The sequence below is a fragment of the Danio rerio genome, chromosome 18 (genome assembly GCF_052040795.2).
Source record: "Danio rerio strain M-AB ecotype USA chromosome 18, GRCz13ab, whole genome shotgun sequence".
In the NCBI taxonomy this organism is placed as follows: Eukaryota; Metazoa; Chordata; class Actinopteri; order Cypriniformes; family Danionidae; genus Danio; species Danio rerio.
The window spans coordinates 16,927,072-16,947,096 of NC_141038.1; the positions used below are offsets into that span (position 1 = coordinate 16,927,072).

The 20,025-nt window shown below is 39.7% G+C and overlaps 2 protein-coding genes across 13 annotated transcripts in view; both read right to left on the minus strand.

Moving 5' to 3' along the window:
- Positions 1–20,025, minus strand: part of ppfibp1b (PPFIA binding protein 1b) — an 82,491-nt gene that overhangs the window by 59,825 nt on the left and 2,641 nt on the right. For 11 of the 12 annotated variants that reach the window (XR_015514359.1, XM_087292209.1, XM_087292206.1 and 8 more), the window contains 1 exon segment: positions 3,111–3,194. Coding sequence is in view for 10 of the 12 variants with exons in the window: in XM_087292209.1 (XP_087148335.1) it covers positions 3,111–3,174 (64 nt within the window). In the remaining 2 variants the exon portion in view is untranslated. 12 annotated transcript variants of the gene reach the window in all.
- On the minus strand, positions 12,598–16,635 carry LOC147839689 (uncharacterized). The gene is made up of 2 exons (XM_087293044.1): positions 14,577–16,635; positions 12,598–14,252 (listed from the first exon to the last, which is right to left on the minus strand). Exons 1-2 carry the CDS (start codon positions 15,974–15,976, stop codon positions 13,445–13,447), a joined length of 2,208 nt encoding a protein of 735 aa, XP_087149170.1. The 5' UTR covers positions 15,977–16,635; the 3' UTR covers positions 12,598–13,444.

Below are 20,025 nucleotides of genomic sequence, written 5' to 3' on the forward strand. Positions count from 1 at the left end.
AGCAGAATAATGATAACTTTTTATAAAGCATCAATAGAGTCTATTTTAAGATATGGGAATGGGATTATTGTTTGGTTTGGGAATCTGACAGTAAAAATGAAAACCCAAGTAAATAACCTGATGAGAGTGGCAGGAAAAATAATGGGAATTAAGACACAATCCAACAAGCCAACAAGATTTTATTTGATTCTTCACATGTGCTGTCTTTGGAGTGTGAGCTGATTAATTCTGGCAGAAGATACAGGGTCCTGTTATGCAAGTATAATAGATATAAACATTCTTTTGTTCTTTTTTAAATTAAATTGGTCAATGAGCAAGTAGGGTAGGACGGTCAAAGATTAAGATAACTGGATTGGTTTGCATAACAGAGGGCAGTGGGGGCACATTGTAATTTATTTTCATATAATTTATTAATTATTGATTTTATGGAATCATATTTATATTAGGAGGTATTTTAGGATTCGATTTTTAATGTGTATGTTTAATATATGTTGTCTTGTTTGTGTCTATGTACAGCAGAGCTTTTTTTCTAAAACAAATTTCTCCTACGGGACACAATGAATTTTACCATGATCTTGACATTGATTACTATAGCATCGTTAATTTATGAATGGAGAGAGCAAACCTGCTATATTTAAATATTCAGCAGCAGCCACTGGTGAACTGTTGGTTTGCACGACTAAACTGGTTTTATACCACCAAATGAAAGACACATAAAACGGGAGCATCATGATTAGCGGAAAAGGTCCAGATGTGCCTCTCCAGGACAACCAAGAATGAAAATGTTTTTCAGAAAGTCACAGCAGTAAAAGTGTCACAACTGCAGTCAAAATCCCGCAATTTATAAATGGTACTAGACTGCTGTGGAAATGCAAATCAAGCCAAGCTAAACTTAAATGAAATGAGCCGAATCGTATCATACCTGGTATGCAGTGGAAAAACAGCTTTGGTTTTTTTTATTTCTTTCCATGTGACATCCCAAAGTTGTGTTTAGCCACATTTTAGCACACTGAATGCATGAGCTTCTGAATGAAAAAAAAATGCTGCAGGAAGGATAAACTGATAATCATGATTGCAGTGGTCAAAAGAATTATCACACTGATGCTATTTAAGAATTTTACTTTTAAACTTCATCAGAATTGTTTTTGCATCTTCACCTATAAATGCAAATCAAGAGAAAGTTGAGAATAAACTTTTAAGACCTCATCTAGTTTTTGATTTATTATAGACTATTAATAACCATAATAATAAGCATTTTCCACATTATGAAATAGGGTTGTGTACGTATACTGATCTCACGGTTCGGTTACAATTATCATGCCATAGATTCGATTCAATATCTCGGTGCATCACGGTGCATTGACGATGCTTTCCATACATAATTAGATTTTATCTTCACAATACAAGAGTTTTTTTTTTTTATTAAAATCTATAAATATATTAATATTTATATATTATTTGTAATACAATTTTGTCCTTTAATACAAGCAGCACGATATATGAACTGTACTTTAATTTGACCTGCTCAAAGAAAACACTCTTTTTGAATGTTTCAAACAAAACACCAATACATGCACAGAAGACAACATGAGCATTTATAGCAAATAATAAACTTAAGTAAATATTATCCCGCTTGCTTTTTGAGCCCTGTCAAGCCCTATGATTGGTCATTGTCTTCACCCGCTCCACAGAAAGGGCTGCAATTGGCTTTAGAAAAGAAAGTGCTGTTCACCGATGAGTGACGCAGGAAGAACAGCCACGGTTACAGTCTATATGCGCATAATACAGCGGTTATCACGGGTAATCCATGATAGACACAGTAGAGAAAACTTGCACCACTGGAACGCTCGTGTCTGGATCCACATGTATCGCTTTAACAGCCAAGAGGAGAGGAAAAGTTACCTCATAAACGCCCCAGCGGTCAAATGTCCAAAGTGAGAGAGAGGCAAAGAGAGAGAGAGAGAGAGAGAGGCAAAGAGAGAGAGAGAGAGAGAAAGAGAGAGAGAGAGGCAGAGAAAAGAGAGAGAGAGAGAGAGAGAGAGAGAGAGAGAGAGAGAGAGAGAGAGAGAGAGAGAGAGAGAGAGAGAGAGAGAGAGAGAGGCAGAGATGGATATTTACAGCATTTCTCTCTAGGAGTGAAATAGCGGCTCGTGTGCTGTGCCTTCTTCAGTGTAAATGAAAGATTTTCCAGCAAACTCACAAGCAAATGAACTGTGCATAATTATCTACCTTTTAAGTAGTAGGAGCGTTTTATTTACTCGCCCTCGCCTCCTTCACCACAGTATTCTGCTGCGACATCGTGCACAGGAGATAAATGCTGTCAGTATGTAATAACCGGTTATGATCTATTACTGAACTGATAACGAATTGTCCCTATGTGCATCACAGTGCACAGAAGAAACAATTAATTATGAAAACTGCTAAACGACCTCTCTCAAACATGAAGTGTGTGCGATTGTTTATCAGAATACACACATTAAGAGAAACACTGGTCAGAAAATTCACCCTTTTATAAAAACCTTTTTTTCATTAAACATTTTGATAATAAAGTATAAAAATATACTGAAAAATATTTGGTACATTTAAATACAAAATATGATATTAAATGTATTACGTGAATCTTTACAAGAGTGAACATTTTAAATCGAGCAATCATTACAATTATCATGTACTGGTAAAGGATAGCATGACCTTATAACAAAGCATGCTGCGGGGGAAGAATCAGAATCAGGCCAGAGTAAAGGCTTTAATTGCTGAAACCTCTAGAAATCATGTGATCAGACAGGCGGCTCCAACTTCAAATGTCAGCCTTATGATAAAGCAGTGATGCATTACTTCATATGCCAGATCACTTTGTTCGCGTGCTAAAATCTGGCCAATCTTACTCTCTGTAAAGGTTTCAGCAAATCAGCCTGACATTTGTTTTTGTACCAATGCTGACCATATCCAATCTAAATAGAATAGACATAATCACCACTGTAGTGAACTTATTTGTCAGATTTAAATGTGTAGTGACAGTTGCGTAGTATATAGAAAGGATGATTCAGGACAATGTTTAATTGCAAGCGCTGAAAAGCCTGCATGAGTCATAGCATAGGTAATAATTTTACCTGCTATGATACCATCCATTTGCTCCAAGGCAGCTGCCAACATGTCACTGGCATCAGACATCATCTTGTTGAGCTCTGTTAATCCTGCACAAGGGAAAACAACAAAACAAATATTACAGCCTACACAACTTACAATGCAAATATGTGCTCTGAAAATGTATTACTGAAAACATTTCAATGACTTTAGGCACTGAGAAACACTGTCGAAACTAAATGTGTTGACAAAGTGTAGCTTGTAAGACTCAAAAGTCATGTTTTTAAATGCTCGGGCAAGAACTACATTGAAAACAAAAACTGTAATAAATTAAAACTAACTCTTTATGGCCTGATTAGCATAAATAGACAAATAAATAAAAGGTTGGTATTATTTATATTACTATTTGGGGCTGCACAATATATCGTTTCAGCATCGATATGGAAACTTGTGTATCCACATTAGTTATGCGCGCATGTCTGTTATTTCAGCGGGCGCTGCGGATAATCCACGGGTCGTGTGGATTGGGTAATAAAAAAATATATTATGATTAATTGCTTTTCCAGAGATGGGTTGCGGCTGGAAGGGCATTTGCTGCGTAAAAACTTGCTGGATAAGTTGGCGGTTCATTTAGCTGTGGCGACCCCGAATTAATAAAGGGACTAAGCCGACAAGAAAATGAATGAATGAATGATTAATTGCAGTTGGGTTGCGGGTGGATGTAGCAGGACATGGCAGTGGACCAGCAAAAAAGCAGAGTTGGCTTTGCAAAGTGGGAAGATAAGATGCCCAAAAAAATAAATGAAGTACAAGAGTACTGTTCAAACTTTCAGTTAGAGGAGTCATCAGAGGTAAATCTGCTATCGTTCTTGAGAAACAAGATCGCTTATTTACACGACTGTAGCGCCTTGCAAGGAGAATATTGTTTATTCCTACAAAAAGCGGTGAAAGCGAATGCTCATTCAGTGCAGCTGGCTGCATTTTGGAGTCAAGGCGGTATCGCCCGAATTTAGGCACTGTAATGCTATTCGGTTTTTGAACAGCACAAAGAAAAAGGCCAAGTGAACATAACATAGCTGCCGTTTAGGCTGAAGTAGCACTTTTTTGTTATCTTCTTTCTGTATCTGCAAAAGCTACAATGTCTTATTTGTACTTTCTGTATTTGAAAATGAAGAAAATGTTGTCCAAAGACAAACTTTTGTTTTTATAAATAAATATTCATTTAAAAACGTTTACGATTAACGTAGGCTATTATTTTACTATCAGAGATGCGCAGATTAGCTCACTGAATCTGCTGTCAATATCCAGGTGACCAATCATCATGCCTAAAACAAAGAATTAAAATTATTAAAGTGACGATCTGCTGCAGGTCGTGTGCGGAGATATATTTCAGATAAAAGTATTTGTGCGGGCGGATGATAAGTATAAAGCCGTGGATTTGGTGTCATTTCAGCTGACCCGCGCATCTCTAGTCCACGCGCATCTTTAGTCACATCACAGGATATGCAATGTTTAGTTGGGATTATAGTTGCTCAGGACAATATGAGAATATGAGATTTTTGGAGTTATTGCAACATATAACCATAAAAGAGTGAAACTTTATCATTTACATATGTTTTAACAGCATTTCAACAGAGCTTAGAGCATTGAGGCACAAAAACGTACAATAATTGCAACTTTAATGAGGAATAATTTTACTGAAATATTAATACAATAAAGACTAGACAGTATTTTTACATTTTATTATTCCATTTCTGTACCTGAATACGGTTTGACTCTCTGGAAACCAAAAAGCACTGTTTATTTGACATTTTTCTTTGCGCTACTGTAATAATTCTCCCTTAATGCATCATTTACACCCTAACAAAAATCACCCAAATCAATATAAAAATGCAAGATTTCTTTCCAAATAGAGCTATTTAAGCCATCTGGTAAAATTGTATTAGCGCTGCACAACCTATATTGTATAAATAAAAATTTATGTTATCCAAGTATTAGCAAATGCAAAATCTGTAACACAGAAAATTGTGATTAATTATTGTTTGTGCAAAATATTTGTGTGTTGCATGTCTTGGATGTTAATCAGACAGGGTGTTACTATCCTTGACCTCACCATCCCAATAGGTGCTTTTCTGCTATTGGCAAGAGAAGCCCAAAAGTGAACCTAAAGCTGAAAATAAATTCCAATGGAGGCAGTTGAAATAATGAAAATCATAACAGTCAATAAGAGTCAGAATATCAGTCATTAACAGTGTTTTAAAGTCTGAATGTTTAAACCTTGAATTTTCGTTGTTGCCTAAATTAGGTTTAATAAGATCAAAGAAATATCTATAACCCGTTTATTTTAGTATAATCATTCCACATATTAATGACATTTAAAAATAGCTAATATTGTTGGCGACAACAGCCTAGTGTTCGAGTGAGCTGAAATATAGCACTGAGGTGCTTACGGCAACCCAGGTTCAATTCTTATCTTGATGTTCTTTGCCGATCCTTCCCCTCTCGGTCTCCCTCTCTACTGTCCTTTCAAATAAAGGTGAAAGTCCATTTTAAATTTCTCAAGGGAAATGTTATATTTAATGTTATATATGCATGAAATATCAATGGACCCTTTTTCGAAGACTGTTATGACCTGGTGAACGGTCATCATAATCTTAAATCCTTAAAAGTTTTTAACATTTAGATTTTTTTAAGTGTATGTATATTTATATGCTTTTGTGAAAGTATTGTATCATCTTTGCATCAAATTAAAAAAAAACTAATTACCGCGTGCGTGAGGTTTTTCTAATGCAGTGTCTATGAGCAGGACAGTAAATCTGACATTAATCTCTGCCGTTATCAGTCTCACACAATTTTGATGTCTTGAACACCATTGTGGAGTTTTTCTTTCATTATTTCAGCAAATGGGATTGTAAAAAATATATTTGTGGTACTCTCCCATTCACTGTGCTCGAAGTTTACTCAACAATGACAATGCTTTCTGCTACACTGTAAAAACAAATCATGTTGCCAAAATTTTTTAGTTGACACAAATTAACTTTCCTAGTCATCTTAACTACTACTAGAGTTAAACTGACAAAAAAAAATTACAGTGTGTATATATATATATATATATATATATATATATATATATATATATATATATATATATATATATATATATATATATATATATATATAATTTACAGTGTACTAAGAAACACAAAAATGTGAAGAGTCCACATGCACAAAAACTTATCAGTATTTTTCCCAGTATCAGGCAAGTTTAGTTGCTATAGCTATGGCTATATTTTAGGCATGGGCCAGTATAAGATTCTGACAGTATGATAACCTTGGATAAAATTTTTTTTTAAAAATCACAGTTTCACGGTATTGTGATAACTTCTCTAAAATATATTCATTTTTTTAATGTCTGGATAAAAAAAAATTCCCCATTAAACACAATATATTTATTTTGAGAAACATTTATAATATTTTGTAACGGTAAACATGTCAGGCTAAATAATTTTATAAATCACAGACTTCTGCCGTGTTCATTTGTTTCAAAAACACAGATTTCTTTACAATTTAAAACAGCATCTTTGGATATCTTTTCTGCTGGAGAAACTGCTGTCCTAAAAGACAAAAAAATCTTACACATACCTATATTATTACAGAAAATAAGGTATTACAGACAATTTTGGTGGTTTTAAAACCTTGACTTTTTCCAAACCGCAGTATACCTTGAAAAAGGTTATCATCCCATGCCTACTATATTTAAATAATCATTAAATATTAATATTTTAACCAATTCTATACTTTGTTTAGGATTAAACAGGTTAATGCTGAAAAGAGATGATATGAGGTTTAAGTAGTAGGTTTTATGTTTGGTCAATTAAGTGTGTGGATAGTAACAATTGTGATGTAGAATCAAAATCAGAATCAGTTTTATTGCCAAGTGTGCTTCACACACACAAGGAATTTGTTTTGGCTACAGAAGCTTCCAGTGTACATAAAGTGACAAAGCAAAATAAATATGAAAAAGACTATAAACATTAAACAGAGATGCAGTTTCCATCTGTGTCTGCTTTCTCACAAAATATAATGATTTGCTCAGTAGGCCGAAAGCAATTTTTTTTATGGCTGTTAAACCACAAGTGTTTTTAAAATGAGATGGAAATCTGAACAAGTCATGCACTTTTGACCTCTGGAAATGGTTTTAAATGGACAACCACAAAACACTTTATATTTAGCCATATTTATCCATCAACTGTATCGAAAATTCATTCTCAAGACAAGTGAACAAAGTATGAATTTCATTCTGCTAGTGACAATGAAGCTCTTGCAGCTTGAAAATGAATCTTAAACCAGGTATAATCAGCGAAAGTAATATCAAAACTAAACTTCTAAATCTTGTATGGAGCAATGTTTTCATCTGGATGGGGTCTCCCTGTGGTGGTTCCTTTGGGTGAAAGGTTGGCTGGTTCTCAGCTCGCTGCTGTTCCCCGGGTAACACAGTCAAGCTCCAACCATTAGCCACAGATTTTAAAGAATAACTGAGCCATTTATTTCAATTATTGGCACAGTGCTTGTGTTGCTGCTGGGGACACTGGGTACTTTGTTGGGGACTAGCTGGACACGCTGTTAGGCCTTGCTGGCTCGTGGCCCGAGAACACAGCAGAGGCATTCTTTAAGTTTTAATCCTGAAAACAAGGAGGTGAAGAGACACCCTGACATGTTCTGAAATCCCATCCACCACTGTTGATGATTATGCTGTCTGACATAATGCACTTACTAACATAGCAAGTCAAAGGTTAAATTCAATCCAATCATAGACTGAAAAACAGGGAAATTGAAATAATATTAAATAAATGTGCAGTATTGCTATTACTCTAAAATAATGTAAATATAAATTCTACCTTCCAGACTTATATTGCATAGTTTACACAGTGTTATTGCATTGTGTATTGTTATATGTGTATTGTGTCAGTGTTATTAAATTATTTTGCAAGCCAACAAATCAATCAATCGATCAAGTTTTGTATTTTTGTTAGTGGTGGGCCGTTATTGGCGTTAATGTGCTGCGTTAATGCGACTCTTATCGTGCAATAAAAAATATAATCGCCGTTAATCTATTCTCAAAGTTGGTTTTGGGAGCCGGGTCTATTCTACACAAGCTATGATGACTTTCAACTTGATATTTTAGCGCAGATGTATACCTGACCGGTGCCGTCTGACAAAAAAAGTGCCCTCCTAAATGAAATCGGCAGGATGCCTGACTTTAACTGCAGTTCGGCAGTTTCACTTTAACTCATAAACATTTCATTCATGCCGCCCTGACAAAGTATTAGACACAAATAAGGAGTGAGGACGGGTGAGAGTGTGGTAGAATTTATTAACACACGCCAAATGTAAAAAAGACAAAAAAACTTCCGCATTTCGCAATAAGTGTGTGTGTGTGTGTGTGTGTGTGGTCCTTTACTGACAGCCGTGTGTGTGCATCTTGTCGGAAAATATGGCGAAAAGTCCTACATGATAGTAATAGTTTGATTGCGGTGTTTATTTTAATAATGTCATTAATAAATGCATACTCCACATGTCTTAATTCCATTTCTGTTTTGTTCAGTTATGACTTTAGTCGGATTAAAGTGATCCAAAAATAAAATTAAAAAAAATAAAAATATATATATATATTTTTTTTTTAAATCAGTGTTTTAAGCTTATGTTGGCCTACAGTTCAAAACCGATGTTTAACTGCATAAGCAGTTAGTGAACACAAGTACATCTTATTGTACATAATTTATTTTTATCACCAATTATCATATAGAACAGTTTCCCAAGCAGTTTGTGATGCATTTTGGAAACAGGAGATGAGACCCTGGTCTAATGTGCCACCTGGCTTGAGAAACCCGTTCTTAAAGACTTATTTTTTTGGGTAGCACACATATTCTGAACGCCTTCGGCAGAATTCAAATGAGTCATTTTAATCTAGATTAATTCTGAGATTAATCTAGACTTTAAAAATTATCTATCCCCACCTAAAATTTGTATTTACCTTTAACCTTCTAGAACTTTAGTGGCCACATACATGAACAGCACATTTTAACTTTTTGGCTTATATTGCATCCCAGCCACTAACACCCAAATCTGAAAGAAATTTTTAGCAAAGGGATAATGTAGTCGCACACAAGGGCATTCTAAACTTTTTTTTTTTTTTGGTTTGTATTTTTACTAATACCATTTGCCTTAGTAATGTTGGTAAATTAAAACAAAGTGGTTAAATATAAAAAAATGTACTGGACTTTATTTCTAAAAAAAAAAAAAAAAAAAAAGTAATAATTATTGATACCAAATGACATGAAACATTTTATTGAATAAACAGTTTTGCTTTATAGCCCAGCCTTGGTCTTTTGTCTAGTCTTGTTTGCACATTTTTAGAGAATAAAATTTTTTTTTTTAATAGAATAAAAAGCCATATTTAGTAGAAATATCGGTCCCACTTTATATTAAGTGGCCTTAACTAATATGTACTTATATAAGAATTAATATATTGTTACAATGTACTGATTGTGTAAATACATGTACTTACTGTGTACTTATACTTGATTAAATACATGTATGTAATTACATCTGTGATTACTTTTGTAATTACATTTGTAAATACACTGTTGACCATCCCATACACCTTAACCTACCCTTAAACCTACCCATGCCACCAAACCTGTCCATAACCCAACCTCTATCCCAACTCAAAAGCACCACAAGTGTTCTCAAATACATTTTAAAAACAGTAAGTACATTGTATTTATTTTTTTGATGCAAGTACATAGTAGTTAGGGACACTTAATATAAAGTGGGACCGAAATATCGTATTATTTCTACAATATTCATGCAGGGCTTCACGATGGCGCAGTGGGTAGCACAATCACCGCACACAAAGAATGTCATTGGTTCAAGCCCTGGCTGAGTTAGTTTGCATGTTCTCCCCGTGTCCGCATGGGTTTCTTTCGGGTGCTCCAGTTTCCATCACAATCCAAAGACATGCAGTATGGGTGAATTGAATTAGCTAAATTGGTCGTTGTGTGTGTATGTGTGAATGCAAAAGTTTATGGGTGTTTCCTAGTGTTTGTTTAGGGTTGAAAGGGTATCCGTTGCGTAAAACATATGGTGGAAAAATTGGCGGTTCATTTACTGTGGCGACCCCTGATTAATAGAGGGACTAAGCCGTAAAGAAAGTGAATGAATGAAAGAATGAATATTAATGCATTTGATGTGGCCTTCCAAGCAAACATTTTAAATTTTTTCATAGAAATCGAAAGGAATAAGGCTAAAATGGTGAGCACTTTTAAATGAAATCATGTCACTATGGTTATAGACTTTAGACACACAAGGGAGTTATTGGAGTTAATTATATCTGTATGCACAAGCTGATTTGAGACTCTCACCACTTATTAATTATTAATCCTAAACATTTGTTATGTGAACATTACTATTCTGTCAAAAAGTGAATCAAGCACTTTCGCCTGAGGAATATTTAAAAACACCATGATTTCAGGTCAGGTCAGTGTAAACTAATGAGCTTTACAAACTGAAAAGTTTAGCTGTAACAATAACAAACCTCGGATCTAAACCCCAAACTATTGTGGAGAGTTCCAAATCAAAACCTTGTGTGGAGACTCATGTTATGTCTGGGAAAGCTGTATTACCCAAACATCCAACTGGTCACGTTCACACTTGGTGAATTTTTTTTCCTGCATGTTTCTAAACAATTCTATTTACCTTAATAACACCTTTGAGAGTGCAAATACAGCACACTCCTCTTTGAGTGGAAAATGTTTAATTTTGAGCCAACAACAATTCAGCGTTAAGTCAATCTAAGCACAGGTTGCTTTGCATTGCAGACTTTTGCATGGCTGGAATTTCCTCTCATGGCGGGAACATGGTGGATTTCAGCCTGCGAAAAGCGATAACACGTTCTTTATGACGCTCATATTTCCTCTCTCAATCATATAAAGACTCTGGGTTCATATCTATCAACATCAAGATGGTTTATGCATGTGCAATAACAGCATGCTGTCAACCAGCCAAGTTACTACACTGGTGATTCTTCAAACCACAGACAAAGGAAAATCTTGAATAATGTGCTTCAACAATGCCTGGAACAAATCAAAAAGAAACCATGCCAATAATGACATTAAGTGGGAAGGAACTAGGAATGTGATGTGAAGCCTGACTGTGTGGAAACATTTTTCCTATAGTTTCACAGGACGGAAAGGAAACATAAAATATTTTAACAAAGTCTTTTAACATAAAATATTTGTATTTTACTAATAAATGTTAAAATGTTTTATACTGTGAGAAAAATTATGCTATTAAGTAAATTACCACTATGTCATTCTAGACCTTCGATCATCTTTGGAATTGGTATTTTAGATGAAATCTGAGAGCTCTCTTAACATCCATGGACGGCAATGGTCCTAACGCACGCAAAGAAAGGTGGCAAAAATCATCCTCAAAACAGACCATACCTTTATTTTTTCAGTTAGACTATTATGAAGTATCGATATCGCAATGTGTGAATATGCAATAGTCACATCGCAGGACGCACAATATGGAGTCAGGATTATAGTTGAGCAGATACAGCAGTTCAGAACACATGAGAATTTCGGGGTAATTTCAGTCAAACAATATAAAGCAAAAGACTATCAACTGCTTGTGTTTTTAAGGCCTATAGTAAACATTTTAAGCTAGTTTATTGCATTCAGGCACAAGAAATTATCACATTTGTAGCTTTATCAAAGATTAATTGTATTTAATTATTTACACAATGAAGAATATGCAGATTTATTGTTTTATTTCAGTACCTGTATGCGGCTAGACTCCTTCATTTGTATTTTCCTCTGATTTATTTATATCTTCTTTTAATTTATTATAATTTATTAACTCCCCTAAAAGTTCTCCAAATCAATATCAAATTATTTATTAATTATGTTATCTTGTGACAAATCACAATATAAATCAAAGAAAACTTAAATAATGCAATGCAGTTTCATTCTTGTCTTTGGATAATTCTGAACACATTTTTGATCCACTTCAAAAGTTGACTACTGTAAATTAGTGCAATGTGCTCACGAACATGCACCCTATACTGACACTGAGGAAAGAAACTGTTGAATTAACTCATTATTTTTGTTTTATGTGAGCACAAAAATATTCTAGTTACTTCATAATATTCAATTAAACTAAAACTAATTGAACCACTGAAGTCATATGGTTTTGAACATGTTTTTAGTGCCTTTCTGGAAGTTGAGTGAGTCGGGACTATTACCATCAGGTTGAGGAGCTCTCAGATTTCACCTAAAATACCTTCATTTTTGTTTAAATGATAAACAAAAGTTTTAGAATGTTGGAACAACATAAGCATGAATAATTAATAACAAAAGTTTTATTTTGGGGTGAACTAACCCTTTAAAAACACAAGAAATCTGTTTATTTGTCACGGTCGTGGTGGGGAAAAGGAGCGAGAACTCAAGTGCAACGAAACAATGGGTATTTATTAATAATAAAATAAAAATAAAAGGCAAAACAAAACTACCCCGAAGGGGAAAACATGAATACAAAGACAAAAACAAACTTGACAGGGCTGGCAGGACTGGCAGGACAAGACAGGGCTGGACACAACAAGACAGGAAACTAGCAACGACGAACTGACCAAGGACTGAAAACATGAGGGGGATTATAAAGCAAAAAAGTAAATTGAAACACAGGTGAACACAATTAACTAAATATGGGTTAACAAGGAGGGTGGGACTAGACAATAGACGGGAGAGCGCATGACACAGAGAGACAATACAAGCCATGCGCTCACATAACACAACACTGAAGCACACGACAAAAGCACGTGACCAATGTAAACACCGAGCCATGTGCTTTGACAAAAGACGCAAGACACGAGCACACGATGAATGAAAGCACTCACCGCACGCTCACACACGCAGCGTGCATGCTTCATCCCAGCGCCGACCAAAACCGAAACCAACAAGACTGAGACGCTGGGAATGAAACACCACGCTGCTGACAAACGAAAACACAAACACGAGTACAAGAGCGCACGCGTCTGAGGGACGCAGAGCGCGCGCGCGGCCGCGTCAAGCAGAAGCGCGCACACTCTGCGTACACCCACGACGGCGCGCGCGCACACAGAGACAGAAACAGGACCGGACATGGGTAGTGTCAGAGCTCTGCCACCAAAACAAGAATTTACAAAGACCAGAGTGGCAGAACCCTGACACTAGCCCCCCCCAAAAGGGACGCCACCTGGCGTCCCTAAAGGGAACATCCAACAAGGTACAAGACAGACAAGAAACACCACAAGACAACATCAGACACAAGACAGGGTAGTGAACAGGCAAGACGACATGAAGGGGGGGAGGGAGGGAAGCCAAGCCGGACTCAACAAGACAAACAAGGGAGGGATGGGAGGGCAAGACCAGGGAGGATCAGGAGGGACAGTCCAGGGTGGATTCAGTGGGTCGGGGGCCCCGGCAGGGAGCCAGGGTGGAGCCGGAGGGTCCGTCCAGGGTGCAGGGAGGGAACACCAGGGAGGAGCAGGAGGGACCACCCAAGGAGAGTCTATCAGGGGAGACAAGGCAGGAGGTCGGTGGGGAGCCGGCTGGGCTGGAGACCAGAGGGGAGCCGGCAGGGCTGGAGACCAGAGGGGAGCCGGCAGGGCTGGAGACCAGAGGGGAGCCGGCAGGGCTGGAGACCAGAGGGGAGCCGGCAGGGCTGGAGACCAGAGGGGAGCCGGCAGGGCTGGAGACCAGAGGGGAGCCGGCAGGGCTGGAGACCAGAGGGGAGCCGGCAGGGCAGGAGACCAGAGGGGAGCCGGCAGGGCAGGAGACCAGAGGGGAGCCGGCAGGGCAAGGCGCCGGGCTGGGACCGGCAGGGCAAGACGTCTGGGTGGCGCCGGCAGGGCAAGACGTCTTGGTGGCGCCGGCAGGGCAAGACGTCTGGGTGGCGCCGGCAGGGCAGGGAGCCGAGCTGGGGCCGGCTGGGCTAGACGTCTGGGTGGCGCCGGCAGGGCGAGACGTCTGGGTGGCGCCGGCAGGGCGAGACGTCTGGGTGGCGCCGGCAGGGCGAGACGTCTGGGTGGCGCCGGCAGGGCGAGACGTCTGGGTGGCGCCGGCAGGGCAAGGAGCCGGGCTGGGGCCGGCTGGGTGAGACGTCTGGGTGGCGCCGGCAGGGCGAGACGTCTGGGTGGCGCCGGCAGGGCAAGGGGCCGGGCTGGGGCCGGCTGGGCGAGACGTCTGGGTGACGCCGGCAGAGCAAGGAGCCGGGCTGGGGCCGGCAGGGTGCGACGTGTGGGTGGCGCCGGCAAGGCGAGACGTCTAGGTGGCGCCGGCAGGGCGAGACGTCTGGGTGGCGCCGGCAGGACAAGGGGCCGGGCTGGGGCCGGCTGGGCGAGACGTCTGGGTGGCGCCGGCAGGGCGAGACGTCTGGGTGGCGCCGGCAAGGCGAGACGTCTGGGTGGCGCCGGCAGGGCGAGACGTCTGGGTGGCGCCGGCAGGACAAGGAGCCGGGCTGGGGCCGGCTGGGCGAGACGTCTGGGTGGCGCCGGCAGGGCGAGACGTCTGGGTGGCGCCGGCAGGGCAAGGAGCCGGGCTGGGGCCGGCAGGGCGAGACGTCTGGGTGGCGCCGGCAGGGCGAGACGTCTGGGTGGCGCCGGCAGGGCGAGACGTCTGGGTGGCGCCGGCAGGGCAAGGAGCCGGACTGGGACCGACACTGGGGGGTGCTCTGGGGCTGGAGCCGACACTGGAGGGCGCTCAGGGGCTGGAGCCGACACTGGAGGGCGCTCAGGGGCTGGAGCCGACACTGGAGGGCGCTCAGGGGCTGGAGCCGACACTGGAGGGCGCTCAGGGGCTGGAGCCGACACTGGAGGGCGCTCAGGGGCTGGAGCCGACACTGGAGGGCGCTCAGGGGCTGGAGCCGACACTGGAGGGCGCTCAGGGGCTGGAGCCGACACTGGAGGGCGCTCAGGGGCTGGAGCCGACACTGGAGGGCGCTCTGGGGCTGGAGCCGACACTGGAGGGCGCTCTGGGGCTGGAGCCGACACTGGAGGGCGCTCTGGGGCTGGAGCCGACACTGGAGGGCGCTCTGGGGCTGGAGCCGACACTGGAGGGCGCTCTGGGGCTGGAGCCGACACTGGAGGGCGCTCTGGGGCTGGAGCCGACACTGGAGGGCGCTCTGGGGCTGGAGCCGACACTGGAGGGCGCTCTGGGGCTGGAGCCGACACTGGAGGGCGCTCTGGGGCTGGTGGTATGGTGGAGGAGCCCTTTCTCCTCCTACACTTCCTTATTTTTGGTGGCGGGAAGCTGGCCACCTTTTCAGACACTGCTGGGCACTCCACTACCTCTGAAAGAGTTGCAGTGTCTGTTTCGGGCACCTCGAGGGATGATGCTGCCGCCAGGGTGGTTGCTGGATGGGCTGCAGTGGGTTTAGTCACCTCTAGGTGGGTGACAGGTGAGGAGGGCCCGTTCTTCCTCCTCCGTCTCCGTTGGTGGGTCATCGGAGGACTGGGGATTTGGCAGTCTGTGAGCGGGATGGGCGGTGGGCCAAGGGGAGGCAGGCCACCATCTCCCTGGCTGTGGTACAAATAGCTCACAAACTGCCAGAATGACAGTATCCCCAGCATCCCCATCTCCCAGGCCTGAAGGGGGCTGTTGAGTCCAGCATTGAAAGCCTCCTTCAGTGCTGTGGTGGTAAACTCAAGCCCCTCTGCTGCGTAGACAAACTGGTAGGCAAACTCCTTGACTGTAGATACCCCTTGATGGAGTGAAAGGAGTCTGCCTAAACGCTCCTTCTGCTGGCATGCAGAGGGACGAGAAGTGGGAGATGGGAAAAGGAAGATACCCATTTTTCTGCTGAGTCCTCTGGTGGTCAGTTCGTACTGTCACGGTCGTGGTGGGGAAAAGGAGCGAGAACTCAAGTGCAACGAAACAATGGGTATTTATTAATAATAAAATAAAAATAAAAGGCAAAACAAAACTACCCCGAAGGGGAAAACATGAATACAAAGACAAAAACAAACTTGACAGGGCTGGCAGGACGGGCAGGACAAGACAGGGCTGGACACAACAAGACAGGAAACTAGCAACGACGAACTGACCAAGGACTGAAAACATGAGGGGGATTATAAAGCAAAAAAGTAAATTGAAACACAGGTGAACACAATTAACTAAATATGGGTTAACAAGGAGGGTGGGACTAGACAATAGACGGGAGAGCGCATGACACAGAGAGACAATACAAGCCATGCGCTCACATAACACAACACTGAAGCACACGACAAAAGCACGTGACCAATGTAAACACCTAGCCATGTGCTTTGACAAAAGACGCAAGACACGAGCACACGATGAATGAAAGCACTCACCGCACGCTCACACACGCAGCGTGCATGCTTCATCCCAGCGCCGACCAAAACCGAAACCAACAAGACTGAGACGCTGGGAATGAAACACCACGCTGCTGACAAACGAAAACACAAACACGAGTACAAGAGCGCACGCGTCTGAGGGACGCAGAGCGCGCGCGCGGCCGCGTCAAGCAGAAGCGCGCACACTCTGCGTACACCCACGACGGCGCGCGCGCACACAGAGACAGAAACAGGACCGGACATGGGTAGTGTCAGAGCTCTGCCACCAAAACAAGAATTTACAAAGACCAGAGTGGCAGAACCCTGACATTATTTGTCTTCAGAAAGATTAAATCAGAGAGATTTTCTGTCTCCAGGTCTCCACAAAGTCTGTTCATCTAAAATGTGAAAAAAGACATTAAAGAAGTAAAAACACATGAACTGAGCCATTAAATCCTAGTCACACGGCATGTTTGAGCATCAGCAAAAACGATTTGTTCTTGCTCATGAAGCAGGTTGAGCTTTTGTTTACGCTCGCTGATCAATGTGAATAGAAAACCTATATTTAATCTGTTCATCATAATCTTCTTATGACTTTGATTAAGCCACTTGAGTCACATGGTTTTATTTTTGATCTCTTCATAGACATGTTTTCAGTGAATAGATTTTCAAAGCAAGAACAGAATCAATCAGAGTTTGATGTTTTTGTTCTGAAGATGGAAAAGGCCTTATGGGTTGAGTGAATTTTCATTTGGGGAGAACCTTTAGATAGCAGAAACTAAAAGGTTGTGAATATGAGCATGAGAGTGTAAATAATGAAGAAAAAAAATCCTAATGGCCTCTCAAATGCATCAGTCTGCCACCTAAGGGCATCGTGTACATGAACTTTATCCACTCCTCACTCTGTTTGAGCTGTATTAGCTACAACTCCTCTCTGAAGCGCTCTGACTGACTGACAGAAAAACCTCTGCTGGCACATGCTGGAGAAAAATAGCAGCCTTCGGGTCATTCATCTCAACAGAAATAAAAGCATTTATGGCAGGCAAGCCGTGTAAGCCAGCAAACTCGCCTCGAGTGAAGCTAAAACAAGCATAGAAGCATGCTGGAGAGAGTCATGGGAAAGACACTGTTAATGGACTCATAAGCACATGTTCATCTGATAAATATGTATGACAAGCTTTCTAGTAAATCCTGATTGTGAATATATAAATCAAGAATAAAGCCATAAAGTGTTTGATTAAAGTTGGAAAATTAGACGTATTCTTCAAGCAAAAAGATTATTTCTTTGAATTGGAAACGTGTGTACACCCAATATAGGATGTTTGAGGAAAAATATGGTTACAAACATGACAATGGAAAAGATACAAGATCTCTGAGGGAGATTGGGGACCTTTCAAAATTTTCCTAAAATGTAGAGTTGGAAATGTGTTTGATGAATAAGAAGAAAGGTCATAAATATTGATGAACAATTCAAAGAAGTTTTTGTTTGCTTTGACTTCTGTATTACCTGAACATAAAGTTAAAATGCAAAAAAAAATGACAAAAGGAAAATTAGATGGTAAAGAAAAAAAATAAATGGCCAAACTATTAAATATTAAAACGATTATGACGGTTATTATTAAAGATGACAGGCATTTTGATGATAACTGGAGCATTGAAAGACTTCAAGAGAAATGTACAGTAAATGTAAAGGTTATTAATAAAGCAAGAAACTAAGAAATCTAAAGTGACACATTTTTACTTTTGCTTGTTAAAAAACAACACAAAACAATTAGCATAAAAATATTAAGCAACACATTATTTAATAAAGATTTAATGATACTATTTTTTTTGGGCATCAAAAGAGAAACTTTGAAAAAATTCAGAAAGATCTAGACACATGAAATAATTATTTTTAAAAATATATTAAAATTAAAACATGTTATTTTAAAATTATTCAAATATTTATACTGTAAAATAATGTTTAATTCAAAGAAATAATGCCATGACAAACAGAAGACTTCTTTTTAAAATATAACAGCATAGTAGTACTTGATGCTACAAAATGCTATTGTATTAGTATAGTACACACCTAAAAAATGAGTTTGCTGCTTTTTCAAACAACTTGTCCTGGTGCAGCTAAATTATTTTGCTTTGCATAGATCAACATTGATTTTGAAATGACATTTTATTTCCACCCTAAGGTGTGTTTGAGATTTGTGGTTACTGCTGTGCAAAACAAATGTTTTCATCAGAGTGCAGAAGTGCTAAAAACACTTCTTATCCTACACCTTGCATAACATGATGTGCTTATGTTTATGTAATTGTATGTATTAGGGCTGCACAATATATCGTTTCGGCATTGATATCGCAATGTGTGCATTCACAATAGTCACATTGCAGCATCTGCAATGTGGAGTTGGAATTATTGTTGTTGATCAACAGTGAAGAATATACAGTGTTTACATTTTACATTACACTTGATTTTTTAATAATAGAAGTTGGACAAAATATCGATATGCATGAGGTGGCGCTTCTCATAATGGCGGACTGAACATACAGTTGAAGTCCGAAATATTAGCCCTTCTTTCAATTTTTTATTTCTTTTAAAATATTTCCAAAATGATTTCCGGCAAGGAAATTTTCACAGTATTTCTGATAATATTTCTTCTTCTAGAGAAAGTCTTATTTGTTTTATTCCGGCTCGAATAAAAGCAGCTTTTAATTTTTTAAAAACAATTTTAAGGCCAAAATTATTAGCCCCTTCAGCCTATATGTTTTTCGATAGTCTACAGAACAAACCATCGTTATACATTAACTTGCCTAATTACTCTAACCTGCCTAGTTAACCTAATTAACCTTGTTAAGCCTTTAAATGTCACTTTAAGCTGTATAGGAGTGTATATCTAGTCAAATATTATTTACTGTCATCATCGCAAAGATAAAATAAAACAGTTATTAGAAATGAGTTATTAAAACTATTATGATTAGAAATGTATTGAAAAAATCTGCTCTCCGTTAAACAGAATTTTTTCAGAAACAATGTATTGTTAATAAAATAAATACAACTTATAACCTTGTGGTGCACTTTTCCTTACAAATATTATTATATATTGTGGATGGTTTTCTTGTGATAGATCGCTGATAACATGATCTATTATTCATGGGGCAAAATATTGTATTGTATTACTGTACTTGAATATCGGACTACTTATTTCACATTTAACTTTGCTCTATTTTATTTATTCATTGCAATTTCTTTGATTCACTCATCTACAATAATTTTTCAATCAATCTAAGTTCATGATTTTATTCCAAATAGATCAATTCAAGTCATCTGCCGAAATTGTGTTCATATCGAACAATAAAACGCAGCAAAATAAAATATCGCAATGTCCGATTTTCCCATTACAGTGTAGCCTGTGTAGTACGTTCTGTAAGTTAATGTAAGTTTAAGTAGACTTTTTTCTTTTGATCTAAATAAATTATCATTTCTACGATATGTTCCTTTTTACTCTCTCCAATTCAGCTTTGTGTTTTCTCAGGTTGTGCTGGTGAGTTGTTTTTAC